The sequence below is a fragment of the Petromyzon marinus genome, chromosome 3, assembly GCF_048934315.1.
Source record: "Petromyzon marinus isolate PM22_M1 ecotype Great Lakes invasive population chromosome 3, UKy_Petmar_22M1.pri1.0, whole genome shotgun sequence".
Lineage (NCBI taxonomy): Eukaryota > Metazoa > Chordata > Hyperoartia > Petromyzontiformes > Petromyzontidae > Petromyzon > Petromyzon marinus.
The window spans coordinates 15769678-15788893 of record NC_133669.1 but is presented as its reverse complement, the minus strand read 5'-3'; the positions used below and the strand labels follow the sequence as shown (position 1 = coordinate 15788893).

Sequence of the window (19216 nt, the reverse complement as noted above, 5' to 3'; positions counted from 1 at the left end):
AGGGACCATCGTTGATGACCGGAGCACTGGTGCTGATGCTCCCCAGCAGAAAAACAGCATTGCCAGAGGAGACATCTTCGTGGCTGGAACCTCAACATTCGAACAGGGCAGAATGTGACTCAATTTTTTTGTTAACTTTCTGCTGTAAAAAGATTATAGATTCTTCGAAACAGAGATGTAAAGTTATTGTTCTATTGGAAACAGACACGGTTATTTACCTCAGTGTTAATAGCCTAAATCAATTAAAATATTAACACTGACACATACGAGACATATTTAGTGAAATAATTTATATTTTTCCATCGGCCTGTTCTGTGGCGGTGGCAACTGATCGTCCGGTGCGTAACGGGGTGGAACAACCTGCCTGGTGACAGTGTTGCAACTACCAAGGCATTGTTAGTAATTGCGTGGTTGTTGAACACAAGATCAAGCAAGGGTTAGTTAGGTTGTTGTCTACAGCGAGAGACACAAACTTGGACTCTTAAATAATCGCACTCTGGTGCGAACAATGACACAGACACATCTGTATTTCACGGGACATTGTTGAGAGAACCATTTCCCTTTATTTAGTTTTGATGTTAAGCAAATATTGTATTGCAAACTACCATATACGTCTGTGCCCAATCTGTCACTAATACAAAATTATTGCTACTCTTCCTTACTACAGATGCTCCCAGTGAACTTAATTTCCCCGTATGTGACATGAGTGGGGGCTCTTGAGCGGGATTCAATGTGTTAAACAGTGGTGGTGGCGCTAATTAATTGCAGACGCTGAGGTCAGGCACCTGCAAACACTGGTTCTTCATGTGTGGTAAGTGTTACATTTGATGTTTATTACTTTATTTCGCACACTCCAGTTAGCACGGTTGGCTACGTATGGTGAGAAAGACGTTCAACATAGATTTTTGGTTTCTAATTTTTTTTCTGACGTTAAAAAATATTTTCAAGAGTGAAACCTTTTGGGACTGAAACACAGCTCTGCTTTTTCCATGGAAATCAATGGGGAAACGATGATCATTTAACGAATTTTCACTTACTGAGTGTCATGGGAGGCTCATATGTGAGAACCCAGTGCCCATGTGGGGTCCTCCAGACTCTTGCCCTCCGTTCATGTATGAATATTTCTAAACCAGGACGTCTTCGGGTATGCACCATGGGTGAGAACCGCCTTTCGAGATTAGGCGCTGAGACGGGTTGGGGGTCTGAGTTAACTTTTAATAGAGCTCCCCCCGGGATATTACAGATAGAAGGGTAGAGTGACGGCACGACCCAAACACCCTGCTACACCTAAACACCCCGACGCGATTTCACACAAATACAATCACAAACTAACGCTGGGCCAGTTGGTACACAGGTTGTCAGTTATTACCCTATGTATCAAAACTGATTTTTCCAAATTCTTTAGTGCCAAGCCACTCTGCTACCATTCCATTGCTGCACGCGCGTGTGAACGTATTGGCGGTGCACCGGGGTGCAGTATAAAAAAACACAATTCGCAACTCTGTTCAGAAAATCTTGCTGGTTGCGTCAAAATCAATTGTGATGTCGAGACAGTCGGATGACACAAATGTTACGAGCAGCTAAACACGAAGCTACGCAGTCTGTTGCCAGATAGCACCCAGCCTGATGACGATTGGCTCCGTGTTCCTAAGGCAGACGGTTCCTCGATTCAACGGACTCAAATCAGCGGTAAATATTGACCTTTTTAGCAAGTCTGAGTAGACTGAATAAACCTTCGAATCAAGTCAAACTTGGCGACAGGGTCAATTAAAGATTGATACACAGATCTGCCGATTAAAATTTATATTTTCGATTGTTTTATGAGGACCGGTGGGCTATGCTGCACTTTTCTACCGCCAAAACGTCAATCTATTGTCTGCTGCAGCTGCGGGACAGTGTTCACCAACCCCAGGACACTGCACACTTTTCGTGGAATGTATCTCTCTCGTTTAGCGAGACATGCCTGCATCGCGGGGGTTGCGTTTTTGGATAGTGCCGCGAAAATCAAAACCGTAATAATCAATGCTTAAGCCTTACCTAAATAATGGGGTTAGGTACACGTCAACCAAAAATTTGACATTACAATTGAAATAAGTATTTTACTGTATGTCAAATAATCTAAAAACTAAATTATTGAAATAAACATGGAAAAACCCTATGCAAAACAAACATTCCTAGACAATAAATAGTATAAATACTGAATACTGTACTTACTGATGATGTGGTTAGCACACTGTGTTACGAACCTGGCAACCCGAATTCGATTCCCGCTCATGCTCAATACCAGTGACTATTATCTAAATCGGTCCTGGGGCTCTCCTAGGTTAACTCAGCCTCAAATGAGTAGCTGGTGCGATGTGTAATCATCGCCACTGTGGAGACAAAGGCGGTCAGGCGTAGTGCTTGCCACTTCCCCAACAGTCTGTTCAGGTTATATGGGGGGGGGGGTCTTTGTCCGGGATATCCTTGGAGGGGGAGCGGTAGTCTCGTGATTAGCGCACCGCGGTACGAACCTAGCGACCCAAGTTTGATTCCCAATCATGGCCAACAGTGACGATTATCTAAACCGGTCATGGGGCCTCCTCTAAGTCGACTCAGCCTTAAATGAGTACCTGGTGCTGTTGTATATGTTGGGTATGCAAATTTAATGAAAATACTAAAAAATTAAATGCAATTTTAAAAAAATGCGTAATTATCCTAAATTATGCTAATTTATGTAATTATGTGCACAATATGATAATTAGAGAGATCATCGTATTAATTATGTGAATGTATGCGATTATGCCAATGAGGGCAGTTATGATAATTAGGCTTAGCTTCGTTGCCCAGGGTCGTATCATCAATCGGGATAATACAATTATTCTTGCTTTAACATTTACTGATTATGTATTAGTGTTTTTATGTCAGGACACCAAATTCAAATCTCACCGCAGGATACAGTTCTTATAATTAAGATTATTATGCATGAACTTAGGAAAGAAACACTCAAACACTTCTGTGTTCTAAACAAAACCTTAACACTCTAATATGCGAATTCTTATGCTTGAAATTGTCAACACAGTACTCCAGGAGATGTTCCCCTCATTGATCCATACATTTAACCCTCAATGATCACGTTTGTTAACTGGGTAACAGCACAATCGATTACTTCCTCAGAGTATGCGAGCATACACGGCGAGAGGAAAAGTCCTTAAAAATCCATGCAACGATATTCATACAAAAGGCAATAAAGCAAATTATTATACCCCAAAGGCAAAAGTATACGTCAATAGATTCATCGGCAAGATTATATAATTAACGAAATGTCTTGGAATAAGGGTGTGCGACGGGGTGCGTGCCCTCCTACGGGAGATTCTTATCTTTGGCTAAGTTTTAATTCTTGGACAAGATTATATGATAAAGAAACAGGTTTAACATGATATTTTCTCTGTGAGTGTGTAGATTCATGACGAAGGTTTCAAAAGTTTAGTTTGTATCGATGAATCTATTGGTAATTTATGCGATTGGAAGAAAAATCACGTAAAACAAAATAAGAAAAAATGAATGTACTTATAAACGACGTATTCTTATCACTCGATGAGCCGCGATGCCTTCACGCCCAGCTGATGGTTCATGCACTTTATAATTAGTCTTCTTATTATGTGGGTGCTTGGATTGTCTCTTTGGTAAATTCTTGTGTGAGCAGACGCCGGGAGCGTCGTGGGTTTGTGAGTGTGGGGGAGGGTATACGAATGACGGCTGGTTCCCTCTCTCTTGTCTTGGTTCCTAGCTGGTGCTGGTCAGTGTGCGTGTGGGTCGAACCCACGGCGCGCTCACTGGCGCTGACACTCTTGCTCACGGGCGGCTGGTCAGGCTCTTTCCCCTGCTGGATGAGCCGAGTCGGCACAACGCTTGTCCACTGGCAGCTGGCACCCTTGCTTGGTGGCGCTGGTGGCGCTGCAGGGCGCTCACTCTTGCTCCGTCTCTCTCTGGCGGTGCCGATTGCGCGTGCAGCTGGTTTTCTGCAATGCTGGCTTGGTCCATGCTTGGCCCTCTCCGCTCTTTCTCGCAGTTGATTGCTTGACGCTGAGAATAACTTTCAGCGATACTCTGTCGGTCCATGCCGAACTCAGCACTGAGCATCACCTCGCCCCTCTTCTCTACGATGCAAGACACGCATTGTTGATCTCGATGCCATGCCCAGGAGCTGGCTTGCTGTCCTCTTCCGAGCTGCTGTGTGTCTTCTTGTCGAGCTGATGGTCGCCGTCTTCTGCCGCTGGTAGCTGTGATTGTGTGGTTCTGTCTCTCTTTTTTTGCCGAAATTTCTTCCTCTGGCTTGCCTTCTCACAAAGGACCGGAACTTCCTTTGATCTCGCTATGTTGCGGGGGGGGGGGGGGGTGTACGTGTGTCCATGTGTGTGTGTGTGTCATATTTATTGAGGTAATGAGTTTCATCTAGGCATGGTTCCCTGTCGCCTTCCTCAAAAGGAAATAGATGCTCCAGATTGCCCCCGAGTGTGTCCTTCTTTCTCACCCTCTGCACTAATTAATCTGGAAGGAGTGGGGTGCCCCATGTCCGGTCGAGTCCTCTCCCCCCTGCTCTTCCCTCCTGCACAAAGGATGTGTTGAGGCTTTTGAAGTAAAAAAATGTTTACCTGATAGTTTGATACCGTACCACTTGTAGTTATGATTCTATACGTGACTCAAGGTATGTTGTAGTGTTTTCATCGTGGTGGTTGATTTTTATTTTTAAGAGGAGATGCCCTCTGCCTGCGTATGCAAATTCTTATCATGTGCTGCTGGAAGATAAAGGCGGCCGGGAGGCTCTCTTTCTCTCTCTGGGATACATTTATCTTGGTCACGTGATCGACCCACCTCGCCTCATCTCTTCTGGTTGGCCCCCCGGTTTAATACTGCATAATTATTATTTGGTTTATGTTTCCCAAGATTTGTGATTTAACATTATCATCACCACGTATTTCTTAGGGTTTATTAATTTCGTCCCCCCCCCCGTCTGTATCCTGGGTTTGTGCTGTTTGTTCTCGAGTTATTGTTATTATCTGATATCCCGAGGTTAGAGAATTCGTTTTGGCTTAGGAATAACCCTGACTGCCAGAATTCTTCTTGATGCTTCGGTCAGGTCGTGTAGAAAATTATTAAAGGTTAAAATAACATCAGTATTGAATTAATGAATGAGTAATGATCCACTGATGTAGATTGTAGCCTGGTTTTTAATTGGAGTGAGTGTGAGGATCGATAATGTTAGCTTCATCTTTGGTCGCTAAGTTTTGGAATTTTTACCATTTGTTAGAAGCATGAAAAAGTTAACCAAAACGAAACGCCTGTTTGTTATCCTTCGTCCGGGGAGGGGCGTGTGTGTGTGTGTTTTTATTTGACTTTATGACTGACCCTTTCCGTGGTGGGAGGGAGGGTGTCATTATCTTTGCGAGAGTGACAAGACAGCTGCTCGAAAAAGGGGGTGGGGGGTTCCGTTTGTTTGTGCTCCCAGCGACCCCGCGAGTGATTATAAAAAAAATATATTGGCAAAATCATTATTAATATCAAAAACAAAAATGGAAAAGGCCTATATATACAATTGTGCGATGTGTAAATATCGCCACTGGGGAGACAAAGGCGGCCAGGCGTGGTGCTAGCCACCCACCACCTCGTGTACTGTCCCGGCCTTGATAGGTGCTCGCTAACAACACTTGCCCCAAAGGTCTCTGTCAAGGCTATATGGGGGAGCTTTGTTTTTGTCCACGAGATGCTTCCACGCCAAAGCTTGAGGCGCAACGGACTGACTCGCGCCCCTTGCCCCCCACACCACCACGGTGTCAGCCAATGATACACACGGGGTTGTCCTCGACTTACGAACGCATTTCGTTCCTAAAACCCGTTCGTAAGTGAAACGGTTTGTAAGTCAGAACACAACAATGTACTCTATTTAAATGTCCCTTAGGTCAGAGTTATGAAATGTGTTACGGGTCAACAAAAAAGGAAGCATTGTTAAACGCGTAAATAAGAAGAAATGTTGTACATTTCCATCTAACACCGTAAAAAAATACTGTATAGAAAATAAATAACTTATTTTCACTTACCTTGAGTCCTGATGCTGGCTTTGTTGTCGGAAAGGGCGCAATGAGTCACCACAGTCGCACATACACAGACAGTCACACATACACACAGACAGTCACACATACACACAGACAGACAGACAGTCACCCATACACACACACAGACAACAAAGACAAAGATCCCCCATATAGCCTGTAACAGACTGTAGGGGCAAGTGCTGTTAGCGAGCACCTATGAAGGCCGGAACGGTACACGAGGGGGTGGGTGGCCAGCACCACGCCCGACCGCCTTTGTCTCCCCAGTGGCAATGTTTTTATCCACCGCACCAGGTACTCATTCGAGGCTGAGTCGACCTAGGGGAGGCCTGGGACCGGTTCAGATAATCGTCACTGGTGCTGGCCGTGAGCGGGAATCGAACCCGGGTCGCCAGGTTCATAGCACAGCGCGCTAACCGCTACACTACCGCTCCCCACACACACACACACTTTTACACACACACACACTCTCACTTTCACACACGTGCGTACACACAAACACTCCCAGTTGTGAGGCCGACTCATTACATCTCGCAGAGGATCGCTCTGCTGAATAAAATAGTTCCGCGGTTCAGTTTTCAAGTCCCAGTTTGAGTTTTAAGTATTTTTTTTCATGCAAGCTAGTGTCGTAAGTGCAGGTGTTCATAAGTCAGGTGTTCGTAATTTGAGGACTGCCTGTACATCCGGGTACATTATATCCACGAAAGACCAAAACTATCCCCTGCGAGAGCTCCATTGGTATACAAACAGGTTGCCCGCGATCGTCTCAAACCGCGAACGATAACCCCGCGATATTCAAGGGTCTCTGTACTGTACATGGTGGCGATTGTATGCCAATAGAGATCACAGTTGAAGCATGGCATGCATTGAGGAACTCAGAGGGTGAGCTATTGGGCTATGAGGGTGCAGAGCTAAACACATTCTTAAGAGAGGAGCGTGCTGCACGTTGAGACGGATGAGAAAGTCCGCATGGATAAAGAGAGAGAATGGAAAAGGGAGCAGAAAGAGAGAGGAGAGAGAACACATGTTAGAACTAGAAACACTTCATACTATCTGAGGAAAATTAAATTATGTGGCTGGTATGACAACACTAGTCCGGTCCAAAGCAAGCACGTGAAAATTACCACATTTTGATGAGGCTAAAGATGACCTAGCTCGTTTTTTACACATTTAAAAGATCTGCAAAAGTACATTGCTGGCCTGGAGGAATGGTCTAAATTCTAGCACTTTGCTGAAAGGAAAAGCACTCTTGTGTATTACAGAATGAGTGGAACAGAGGCAGATAACTATCAGTCAGGAAGAGCCCTGTTGAAAATCGTCAAGCCAAATGAAGAGGGTTTTAGACAGAAATTCAGAACTGCTAGACCTGGCAATTGAGATAACTTTTAACAGTTCATTGTGCGCATGGGAAATTATCTGACAAACTGGATCAGACTTTGTGAATGTGCACATGACTATGACATTAATAGATTTTCTTGCGCGTAAGCAAGCACTATAAGCATGTCCGATTAGATGTATGGATATATTTGAGGAAGCAAAACCCGAAGTGTGCAAGCGATGGTGTGTTGTGCTGAACGATACTTGGACCCTCATGGTCGTACGTGTGACAGAAGGATTTGAGAAAGAGGACTGACGCAATTTGATTCAGTAAGTTAGCCAAGAGCTCAGCACATTGCTAAACCAGAAGCACAGATTGACAACGAAATCTGCAGAAAGGCAGACACCAGTAGTGTGTGTTACGCTTGTGGTAGATATGGACATCTGGGAAGAGACTGTTGGTGGGAGAGAAGAAAATTGTGAATCGACCCTAAACAAAGAAACTCCGTTAAGAGAGTGAATGTGTTAGATTAAAAAAGGAGACTCATGCGAAGGCAGGATGTCCGTCAGCCTATAATGCCAGCAGAGGTAATACATCAAGCAGTGGAATTGGATGCGGTGATGACAGTATCAGGTGGTGGAATGTGCTGTTGTAACAACGTACCCACAAAGTCAAGATTTGTTACTGGTTCCAAGGGAAAACAGTGTGTTACAGTCATGAGAGATACAGGCTGCACTGACATAGTGATCAAAAGAGGACTGATTTGTGATTGACAATTGATGCATATTTGTCTTAAAAGATGGAACTATGTGGAAATGTCCCATTGTCAAAATTGAACAAGAATGTCCATAGTAATAGGTTTTTACCCTTTTATTTGGCACCAAAACTGACACCTTTATACAAGGGATCATGTTTGCAATAACCACAACACAAGCAGTCAAAATGCAAACACAAAGAGACAACTCTGATAATGATATTGGCACTGTCCTTGAAATTGATTGGTCCACACCCGAGACGGCTTTTCTTAGAGCCTAGTCTCCACTGGTGTTGGACCAGATGACGCCAAAAGGCATACAGCTCAAAAACAGCGCACTATCAGAGTATTGAGAGCTCGGGGTAAGCATTTACATTATGAGACCTCCTTTGCCAGTAGCAAGATATAGTAATAGGCTTTTACCTTTTTATCTGGCACCAAAACTGACACCTTTATACAAGGGATCATGTTTGCAATAACTACAACACAGGCAGTCAAAATGCAAACAAAAAGAGACAACTCTGATAATGCCTTTTGGCGTCATCTGTATAAAGGTGTCAGTTTTGGTGCCAGATTAAAGGGTAAAAACCTATTACTATATCTTGCTACTGGCAAAGGAGGTCTCATAAGAATGTCCATACTCCACCGGAACGGTACATGCGATGTGCATTTACACTTCGCTTTACTGCATAGTGGTAGGCAACATAACAAGAGCCATCAGGCTAGAAGACATTAAACACTAATATCGTAATCAAGGATTATATTACGTGATTTCAGAGAGAATCTGTACCCAGAATGCAAACTCAACTGTTGCTGGGATGGGAATGTACAGAGGAGTCTTGCAATAAAGTACTAGAGCAAAAAAAACCGTTCATATACCCATCGAGCAAAATGGGTGACCAAGATATGAGGTAGCCAATGCGGTGACCACGAGCAGCAGAAATCTGTGGGAAAGAAGCAATTAAACCAATTAAAATAAATGCACACCAATTCAAGGAATAAGTGGAGCTGAACTGAAAGAGGCAAAACAATAGGACCCAAGTTTGAAAGATCTGTGTTGAAAAATATGCCACTGATCAAAAAGTACACGAGGGAAAAATTATTATGGAGAAGATTAATTTTCGGGAATTTCAATTTCCAAAGATTGATTAAGGTAGAAAATTCAAGCAGTTAATTCTGCCTCGGACCATGCAAAAGAAAGTGTTGCAGCTTGCACGTCATTCATTGATGGGAGGACATTTGGGAATTAAGCGGACGCTTAGAAAAGTGTCATCTCAGTTTTATTGGCCAGGTGTGAATGGGGATGTGTGCATATTTTATCAATCCTGCAACTTGTTAATAGAGAATTGCAAAGGGGTGGGAACTGAATATCCCATTGGGACACATGTCTTTTATAGACGTAACTTTTCAAAGTGTTGCAGTAGATTGAATTGGTCCATTACGAGTATCTCACAACCATTAAAACAGAAGAAGTTGCAGCGGCATTAGTGTACATTTTCTCACGTTTTGGCATACCAACTGAGATGCTGAGAAACAGAGGAACACAATTTACATCGAAGTTTATGGAGGAGGTAGGGCGACTGTTGTCAGTACGACAATTGTGGACGACACCATACAATCCAAAGTTCAATTGGATTTGTAGAATGTTTCAATGGAATATTTTAAAAAAACGTGTTCAGGAAAATGGCTTGAAGAACTCGAAGAGTGGAATAGGTTCATAACACCACTCTTTTTTGCATATAGAGATTTTTGCCATTTTTTGAGAGTAGTGTTTTGCTGTACAGGCGACACTTGAATATAGCGGGGGTAATGTTCTTGGAAAATGCCATGAAAGCCAAAACCACGATATTCAATTTTTAAACCTTACGTAAATGATGGGGTTAGGTACACGAAAATCAAAAATAGACACATCACAAATGAAATAATTACTGTACTATATGCCAGATAAACGAAAAACTAAATAATTTAAACAAGCAGGTAAAATTCCTATGCAAAAAATATCCTTGGAGCGAGCGCGCGGTGCTACCAACTCGGCGACCCGAGTTTAATTCCCACTAATGACCAACACCACTGATGATTATCTGAACCGGTCATGGACATCCCCTAGGTCAATTCAGCCTTAAATGAGCACCTGGTTGGAGACAAACGTGTTGGCCACACACCTCCTCCTGGCCTGGGCCGGCCTCCATAGATGCTCGATTGAAAACTAATTTCTTTAGAACTGCTTCTTATGTTTAGTTTGTTGTCCTACCACCACACCTCCAATTAACATGGTTGACTTCGTACAGTGAGAAAGGAATTCAACGTAAGTACAGAACTCCATGAATAATGTGGTGATGATAGAGAGGGTGTAAGAGCTCTTGTACCTGAACAATATTTTCATGGCCAGTTCTGGTTTGGTAGCAGAGGTTTTGCTTCCAATCAGTCAAGGGGTGTTATCTTTTCAATGGTTGCTTATTACTGTGTCGAAACTGCTTGGCCTGTAGCTCAACATGAGGCTCCAGGTCTTCTCAGCCAGAAAAATGTGCTCTCGTCATACTTATGAGATGTGGACTCTCTTACAGTAATTCTTGCACCGACTTAAAAATTCCAGCTGGCGAGCTTAAAATGATCAACAACAAGTTTAACCATACTAGACTGTATGGAGAGTTCATAAATCCTTGAATGATCTGGACATGGTCCCATCAAGGATGCATTAGCGGGATCACATAAACCACAAGCCCAGTCATATAATGGTCAAGCAGCTTGCCTGCTTATGTTTGGCTGGATAAGGGGGGGGGGGGGGATAAAAATAATAGATGGGCTGATGTGGTACAAAGAACCTGAAGCTGAGTGGGCTTGCCAGTGATTGGTCCCAGAGGTGTTAGATCGGCCTCTTGGAAGAGTCTCCTATAACATTATGCTGGGCAGCTGTCCTGTAGAAACAATTGACGGCTGAGGAGCGACGTTTGCAATCATTTGTCTTTGTACTCTTAGGTGGGCTGTTCACGCGGCAATCGGACCAGGAGCACAGCGCGTTCCGGTTCGGGATTCTTCAGCACAACTCAAACTTGAATGAGTCCGATGTTCCCTTCGGACTCACGGTGTACACGGATACCATCGACTTGCCCAACAGCTTCACCTTCACCAAAGCCTGTACGGCATGCACTCCTGGGACATGCATGCCGTGGATACGCACGCCCACGTAATTACACATACGTGGTGACAGTGGTGATGGTGGTGATGGTGGTGATGGTGTGTGTGTAGTTTGTTCGCAGTTCTCTCGCGGTGTCTTCGCCATGTTTTCTGTGCTCGACCGCCGTTCCGCCAGCTCCCTCACGTCGTTTTGCGCCGCCCTGCACGTCTCTATGGTGACGCCGAGTGCTCCACAGGTCTGTGCCTGTCTCCCCATCCCTCTGTCTCTCTACTCCGTCCCGCTGTCTGTCTCCCCCGTCACTATGTCTCCCCCTGGATGACTGTTGATTGCACGATGAATGATTGAGAGAATGATGAGTGAAATTATATGGAGTTAAAGATTGATGTGGAATAAATTAATGACGCTTGAATGTATGAATGATAAGCAGTTAGTAGTAAACGTAACTGGATCAAATAATAATTCATATGTAAACATGATCTTGAATAAACGAGCAGATGAATGAATGATTCATGAATAATGTTGATTAATGAATGACTAGACGGAGTGGATGATGAGCGGGAGTGAAATGATCCCCTCCAACCCTAGAGATGAGATGCATTCTCATAATCCATCGTCGTGATTCAAGAATTTATATTTTTTACAATGTTAAAGTAGTGTCTCTAGTGGCTGCAGGGATTATACTCGGTGCATAAGAGATACAAATAAAATGCACACTAATAATACACAAAATAAGCAGTCTTTTATATAGCCATCTCTCCGCATAAAAAAGAAAGTGTATTTTACACAACCCATCAGCTGTGAGGCTTGTAACATCCAGCAGTTCACAAACATTGGATCAAGCAAGCCTGACTGCTGATGAGACACCTGTATGTTGACTTCGGTCCAGAATTTGCTTGTGTTGAAGCAATGCTGCTGAAATTATGCACTCCCAGAATGCTGTGCCGCTGATGGGTTATGTGAAAAAAAAACTAAAAGAAAAACTTTTATATTTTATCTGGAGAGAAGGATATATGCAGGAGATGTATGCCTGCTTATCTATTTTGTTATATTTCCCACAAAGACGCTGATTATTTTCAATCTTGCACATGCAATTCCATGCTTAAATATAAATATTAATTAATTAATCCCTGCATCGTTCCACACCTAACTGTTCAGGAGTCGTTATGAACGAATGGCGTATGAACATTGAAAACGCTAAATAATGAATGCTGAATTTAACTGATGAATGATTAATGCCAGAGTGAAGAGTGATTGGTGAGTGAGTAATGATGAAAGATTAATGTTTAATAAGTTTAGAATGAATAAGTCATGACTGGATGCTGAATGAGAAAATGATTCTGAGTGAATTTAGAGGTTGAATGGTGAGTGGATGAGAAATGAGTAATGAATGAGACTGACGGTATGGTGGCTCAATGAGTGGATGATAATTAAATAATTAATAAGTGGATGTTAAATGACTGCTGAATGAGTGCAAAGTTAGTAACTTGTGAATGGGTCAGAAATGAGTAATATGTGAATTATTTGTGAAAGAGTAATTAATGAATACATGAAGAATGAGTTATTGAGAGAATGAATAGTGAATTAATGCGTATTGAATCAGTGAGTGCATGAGTGGTAAACATAGCGGATGGGAATTGAATGAATGAGTAATAAATTATGAGTGAACGAGTTCACGGGTAGTGAATGAGTGAGCGTACCATGAGTGAATACTCGAGGGGATAAGTAGTGAATGAGAATTAAATGTACGTGTTGTGAATAAGCAATGACCAAGTCGTAAATGAGTAGTTAATTAATAATTAAGATGCAAAAAATAATAAGAATGATAAATGAATAGCGTATGGATAGTGGTTGAGTAGTGGCTGAGAAGTGAGTGAATAATTTGAGTAGTGAGTATGTTATAAAGGAGTTAGGAATGAGTAGTGAATGTTTGAGTATTGACTGCTTGAGTAGTGAATGAGTGATGTTGTCTGCAGGAGCCTCCATCCCCGTTCCTGATTGAGCTGCAGCCACCGCTTGGGTGGCCACTCCTGCACCTTATCGACAGATACGAGTGGGGCAAGTTCGTGTACTTGTACGACACGGACCGGGGTGAGCGTACACTCAAAACAAGGACAAAGATCCCCCGTATTGCCTTAACAGACTGTTGGGGCAAGTTCTGTTAGTGAGGACCCATGAAGGCCAGCATGACACACGAGGCGGTGTATAACCAGTGCCACGCCCAGCCGATGTTTACAAATCCCACCAGGTACTCCTTTGAGGCCGAGCCGACTAATTCAGATGTTCACCACGGGAATCTAACTTGGGTCGCCGAGTTCTTAGTGCATCGCGCTAACCCGCTACTCTTCCACTGCCCTACGCACTCACGCACGTAGACACTCGCACGTGTACCTGTACAACACAGGTCTTGGTGAGTGTACACACTCACACAGAAACACTGTCCTTGTGTCCCAGAGTCTTTTTGTGAAAATCATGATTTTGTCTCGATTTACACATTTTCCAGCATCATGATAACTCACGATACAGGGATAGGATGGTGGGCTAAACATCAGCAAGGGTCAGATCACTCATTGTGTATGGATGTGGCTAGTGACTGAGTGGACTCAGAGAAGCCGTCAATTCACTATATGTCCTAGTTGAGCTTCCCAGAAATGTGGTATATCAGGTGTATGCAAGGTGATGCGGTCATACACATTACCAGTGTGTGTGTGTACGATGTTTGTGTGTGTGCCTGTGTACAGGCCTGTGGCTGCTGCAGTCTGTGGTGCAGGAGGCAACGCGCCGGGGCTGGGCCATGATGGCTCTGTCCATCGAGGGCCTGAGTGAGGAGGCTCTGCGGCAGCTCCTGCGTGATCTGGCCGTGCGCGGGGAACGTAACATCGTGCTGGACTGCGAGACCTACAGGGTGACGTCGACACTATTGCAGGTCCCCTGGCCTCCCCCTCCATGAGCAGTCCCGTTTATTGGTGAAGCGCATGCTTGTGATTCAGCGATTGGATGTGAAATTTCAGGCTGCTGTGATTTGGTTCCGGAAGTAGCGGTGCAGTAATCACAATAATGCCCTTTATATATCCAGGAAAGCCTCAGTGGGTCTCAATATTTTTTCAGGAGGGTTCTGCATTGGAATGTCTGGCCAATGTGTTTAGTGTGTGTTTTATATCTGGAAGGAGGCCAAATTGTCTGGTTAAATTCAAACATTCAAGAGGTAACATCAAGCGTTCCATATAAATGGATTCAAGAATGCATTCTTGTATTGGATTCATCTCCTGGCTGCCTCGCAGCCCAACTCTGCAATGTCTGAAATTTCGAAGCAGTTTCCCACCAAAGTACTAACCAGGTTCTGACCTGCTTAGCTTCTAAGATTTGATGGAATGCAGTTCATTAAGAGTGTCATGGTCGACCTTTGTATTCCCTACCTTCCAGCTCAAAAAAAATTGACATTTAAAACTCACTGGTAGAAAATTAACACTTCTTGCAATAAACCCGCAATTTAAAAACTATTTTTCATATGTCACTGCCCAAGTACACGTACTGTTTGGTTCCCAGGTCTCCCTTGCAGCTTGATGGCTCTATAGAGATGTTGGTTACACCAGGTGAGAATTATTTGAAAGGAATGGTGGTGAGGCTGCTGTGTAGCAGTGGATGGCATCTGGCTGATGGGTGTTTTTAAGAAACGAAACAGGTGGACTTCTCCAAAAATCTGTCTGTCACCTGATGAAGTTAGTTGTAATTACTGGCAAAACGTCGTACTCAGATTTTAAATGTTGTGACTTGGCTCTCTAACTCACCGGTGCGCTGTACGAGTAACAAATTGGCATGTTCTGTTTACGTGGCAAACCTTACTAATTGGCTGTGTCGGGTGGTGGCAGGTTTAACGACACATTTATATAATTACGAGATTTAACCGAAAAAAGCCTGTATTATGGATGATGGGTGTTTGTGTGGATGCAGGTGGTGAATGTGGGAAACCACGTAAAGGGATTTCACTACATCATCGCCAATTTGGTGAGGCACGCACACACACACACATTATCTAAGTAGTGTACAACAACATTCGCCACTAAGTGGCGGTGACGTCATTGCGGCACTTGTACCAGGCCAGGTGCACTCCGAGGCCACGTGAAGTGTTGAAGGCTCGCTGACAGGAGGTCACGGGACAGACCCAGGTGCTATGGATTGACTGACTGCGATGACTGGCAAATGCACCACCTGTGCCCTGTACTGTGCTAAAATGCTACATTTTAGCCCCCCTGCACTCCGCTCGTTGTTATGAATGTCGCTCCTCTACCCTCCGTTGTTGTTGGAGGGCGACTGCCTCCAACTGGAGCAGCGTTCTTCATGAACCTACTCCATAGACGCTGATATTGACACCACTGGTACCAGTCTTCGGCAAGTCTACTCAGTTCCATATCCTACCATACCGCATCAGTCCATCTCTTCTCCAGCCTGCGCCGCATCCGTTTATCCCCCTCTATCTGGCCAAACAGAAGCTGCTTGGGCATGCAGTAGCTCGTCATGCAGGCTACATGACCCAACCAATACAGCCTTGCTCGTCAGAGGAACTTACTGATAGGAATGTGTCTAGATCTTTCAAGGATTTGTGAGCGCACACAATCCAGCCTGGTTAAACCCAGGATGGATCGTAGGCAGGCCAGTCTGAATGTTTCTAACTGGCGCAGATGTTCCATTAGAGGGGTCTACGTTTCGCAAATGTAAATAAGGGAGGGCATGACTGTGGCCGAGAAAACCTGAATCTTTCTGTGGAGTGACAGACCAGTTGGCTTTCATCCAGTGTTATGCAGCCGATGAAAGGATATTGCCGCCTGAAGAATTCAGTCAGACCTCTGCTGTCAATCTGGAGCTGGTCATAAGCACACCGGCTATACAAAGACATACAAATATCCCCCATATAGCTTTAACAGACTGTTGGGTCAAGTGCTGTTAGTGAGCACCTATGTAGGCTGACACTGTCCATGAGGGGGTGGATGGCCAGCACCACGCCCGACTGCCTTTGTCTCCCCACTGGCAATGGTTTATCCACTGCACCAGGTACTCATTTGAGGCTGAGTCGACCTAGGAGAGGAGTTCCAAAGACCCGTTCAGATAATTGTAACTGGTGTTAGCCGTGAGCGGGAATCGAACTCGGGTCGCCGGGATCGTAGCGCTGCGCACTAATCACGACACTCCTGTAAACAAATACAAAATCCACCATTTCGCCTACAGACTGTAGAGCCAAATACTTTTAGTGAACACCTATGAGGCCATCCTGGCACATGAGGGGAATAGTGTAGCTCGCATCATACTTGACTGCCTTTGTTTCCCTAGTACTGATGGTTACACATCACACCAGGTGCAGGCGTTCCTCGCATAACGAGCAACATGTATTCCTGAATAACAGCGCGCAAGTCAAATCGCGCTGTATGAAGCCTATTTTCCCTTAGATATTGTATATTTTAATAGGGGAAGGGGGGGGTGTTACTGAATAAAAATTAAATGTCATCTCATTTCATTATTTTAGCCCTGGAATTACAAAATGCATATCAATGACATACTTAATATTGGTGGCATTACAAAAAAATAACTTAAGATTTTAATAACAAATAATAATATTGAAAAATTATGACTTGCAAAGATTACTTAATAAGGAGTAACTTAATGTGTTTTTTAACGCTTTCGTGTGCTGCTTGCAGCAGCATACAAATAAAGGTAGATCTCATATCGCTACACCCAGCCCGTGACATTGGGCACTGCCGTGGCAGTGGTGATGCAATCGGATTAAGATTTTAGTTGGTTAACCTGCAAAATATATATTTTTACTTACTTTTTTTCATATATTTTTTTGTCTTTAGAAAAGTTTATTTTCTTGAGTGCGTAACGGTGAAACGTACAGCCAAATTGTAAAGTATTTGGGGGCACGTTACGAGAGGGACTTATATTTGGCGAAATCAAAGTTGGATAGAGAAAGGTTCACTTGTTCGTCAATGATTTTATCCATGACCACAAACATAGCACCGCGTACAGCCAACTTTGTCTCCCCAGTGGCGATGTTTAACACATTGTGTCAGATTCTTAGCTCTTTCGGTAGTCACGTTGAAGGGAAACAATAAAATATATAATACAATAAAAATTCCCACGACGTTTCGACCATAACACAAACGGTCATCATCAGTACAATAAAAATTCCCACGACGTTTCGACCATAACACAAACGGTCATCATCAGGTGTGAAAACCAACGGCAAGAAACATTTGAAAGAAGTGGCGGTTTTTATTTATTTATTTGTAAACGGTGTTTTTATTTATTTATAAAAAACGTTAGCACCACGGGCAGCGATTTGGCAGTTTGTTTAGAAGGACGAGTCCATCTATGTCCTGAAAAGAGGAGGGGGGAGACGAAAAATTAATGTATGCTGTCTGAAAGCAACCGTAAGCGTGAACAATCAATTAAGACCTGAAATGGTTTATCATATCCTTCCAATGATTGATAAGCCAGAATTCATCTTCTCGGTTGAAATTGTCTCTGTGCTTGTATATGTGGATAGCCTCATGAACGAATCTCTCATGGTAACCAGATGGCTTACAAAGAACATTGTGTCAGGTACAGGCAGACCTCGCTCAGCGTGATCCCCCCCCCCCCCCCACAGAAAGTTAATTCGTTTTCGTGCTCTTTGTCCTGGGGAAATTTAATCCTAAACAAAAAAATGAAGAAAATCAAATAATCTACAAAGTTCTCGTATGAGTGAAAGAACACACAGCAGCGTTTTCCGGGGAAACGTACCCGCCCCCATCATTCGCTCAGCCAATGAGAGCGACGTACGCCGAGCCAACCAGACCCCACCCACCGTGATTCGATTATCACGATTCGTAGTCTCGATTACATTAAAAAGAAATCGATTTGTCTGGCAAGGTGAGAACCAACGAGAACCTGGGAGAGAGTCTCGGGCTCCACGTTAAAGAAACCTCACGACAGAAATTTAGACTCAGGGTATCACTCAAATGTGGAGTTCGTGGAGCTCTTCTCTGAGTGACCTGGATTAGGAGCGCAGCAGCTCCAACCTCATCTCCTACCGCTGCCTTGTAGGAGTACAGTCCATAATAATTACTGATATAATCATTTATTATGATTTTTTCTGAAATAATGTTTACCACTTGTATTATTAGCGCGGTTACTGAGATCCCAATGAAGCGCTCATATATTGCTCATAGGAAATAAATCACGCTGTCGGGAATGCATCCCCATATAAATAATAGTATAATGACCCCCATTACCACTGATTCGATTCACGCTCACTTCTCCAGGAACGCATATTGTGCGCTAAGCGAGGTCTGCCTGTACTAATTTGAAGCTGAGTCGACCTAGGGGAGGACCAGGACTGGTTCAGATAATTGTCAGAGGTGTTGGCCATGAGCAGCAATCAAAGGCGCTATTCTCTACACTGCTGTTTCCCCGTACACAAACGCGCGCACACGTGCATACCTGTACCTATGCATGTTGTTTCATCCTCATGGTGCGCAGGGCTTCCTGGACGTGGACCTGGACGTGTTCCGCTATGGAGGGGCCAACGTGTCAGGGTTCCAGATGGTGGACCGTATGGCGCCGCAAGTCATTGCATTTCTGGACAAGTGGCACAAGCAGAGCCCACACGTGTACCCGGGCTCCGACAGCCTCCATTTCAAGGTGGCCATGTGCGGGTGCTGGATAAACATCAGCACTGAGGGGACGTGGGGCTGGGTGGGTGTGGTGCTGGTCACGCCACTCTCTCGTGCACCACGCAAGCCTTTCAAAGGTGCTCTCTAAGAGCACTTGCCCCAACAGGTTGATAAAGGCTACACAGTGGGATCTTTATCTTTTTACACCACAACATATATATGCTTAGGTGTGCATAAGAATGTTTCATGCATGCAGGTGTATATGCTTGTGTA

The 19216-nt window shown here is 44.0% G+C and overlaps 1 protein-coding gene across 7 annotated transcripts in view; it reads left to right on the top strand.

Moving 5' to 3' along the window:
- LOC116955148 (glutamate receptor 4-like) overlaps nt 1-19216 on the top strand; it is an 80821-nt gene that overhangs the window by 20993 nt on the left and 40612 nt on the right. For all 7 annotated transcript variants that reach the window (XM_076074901.1, XM_032976175.2, XM_032976168.2 and 4 more), the window contains exons 2-7: nt 11138-11296; nt 11408-11532; nt 13271-13385; nt 14036-14220; nt 15246-15299; nt 18810-18971. In XM_076074901.1, the coding sequence (XP_075931016.1) occupies nt 11138-11296; nt 11408-11532; nt 13271-13385; nt 14036-14220; nt 15246-15299; nt 18810-18971 (800 nt within the window). The remainder of the gene's footprint in view (nt 1-11137; nt 11297-11407; nt 11533-13270; nt 13386-14035; nt 14221-15245; nt 15300-18809; nt 18972-19216) is intronic.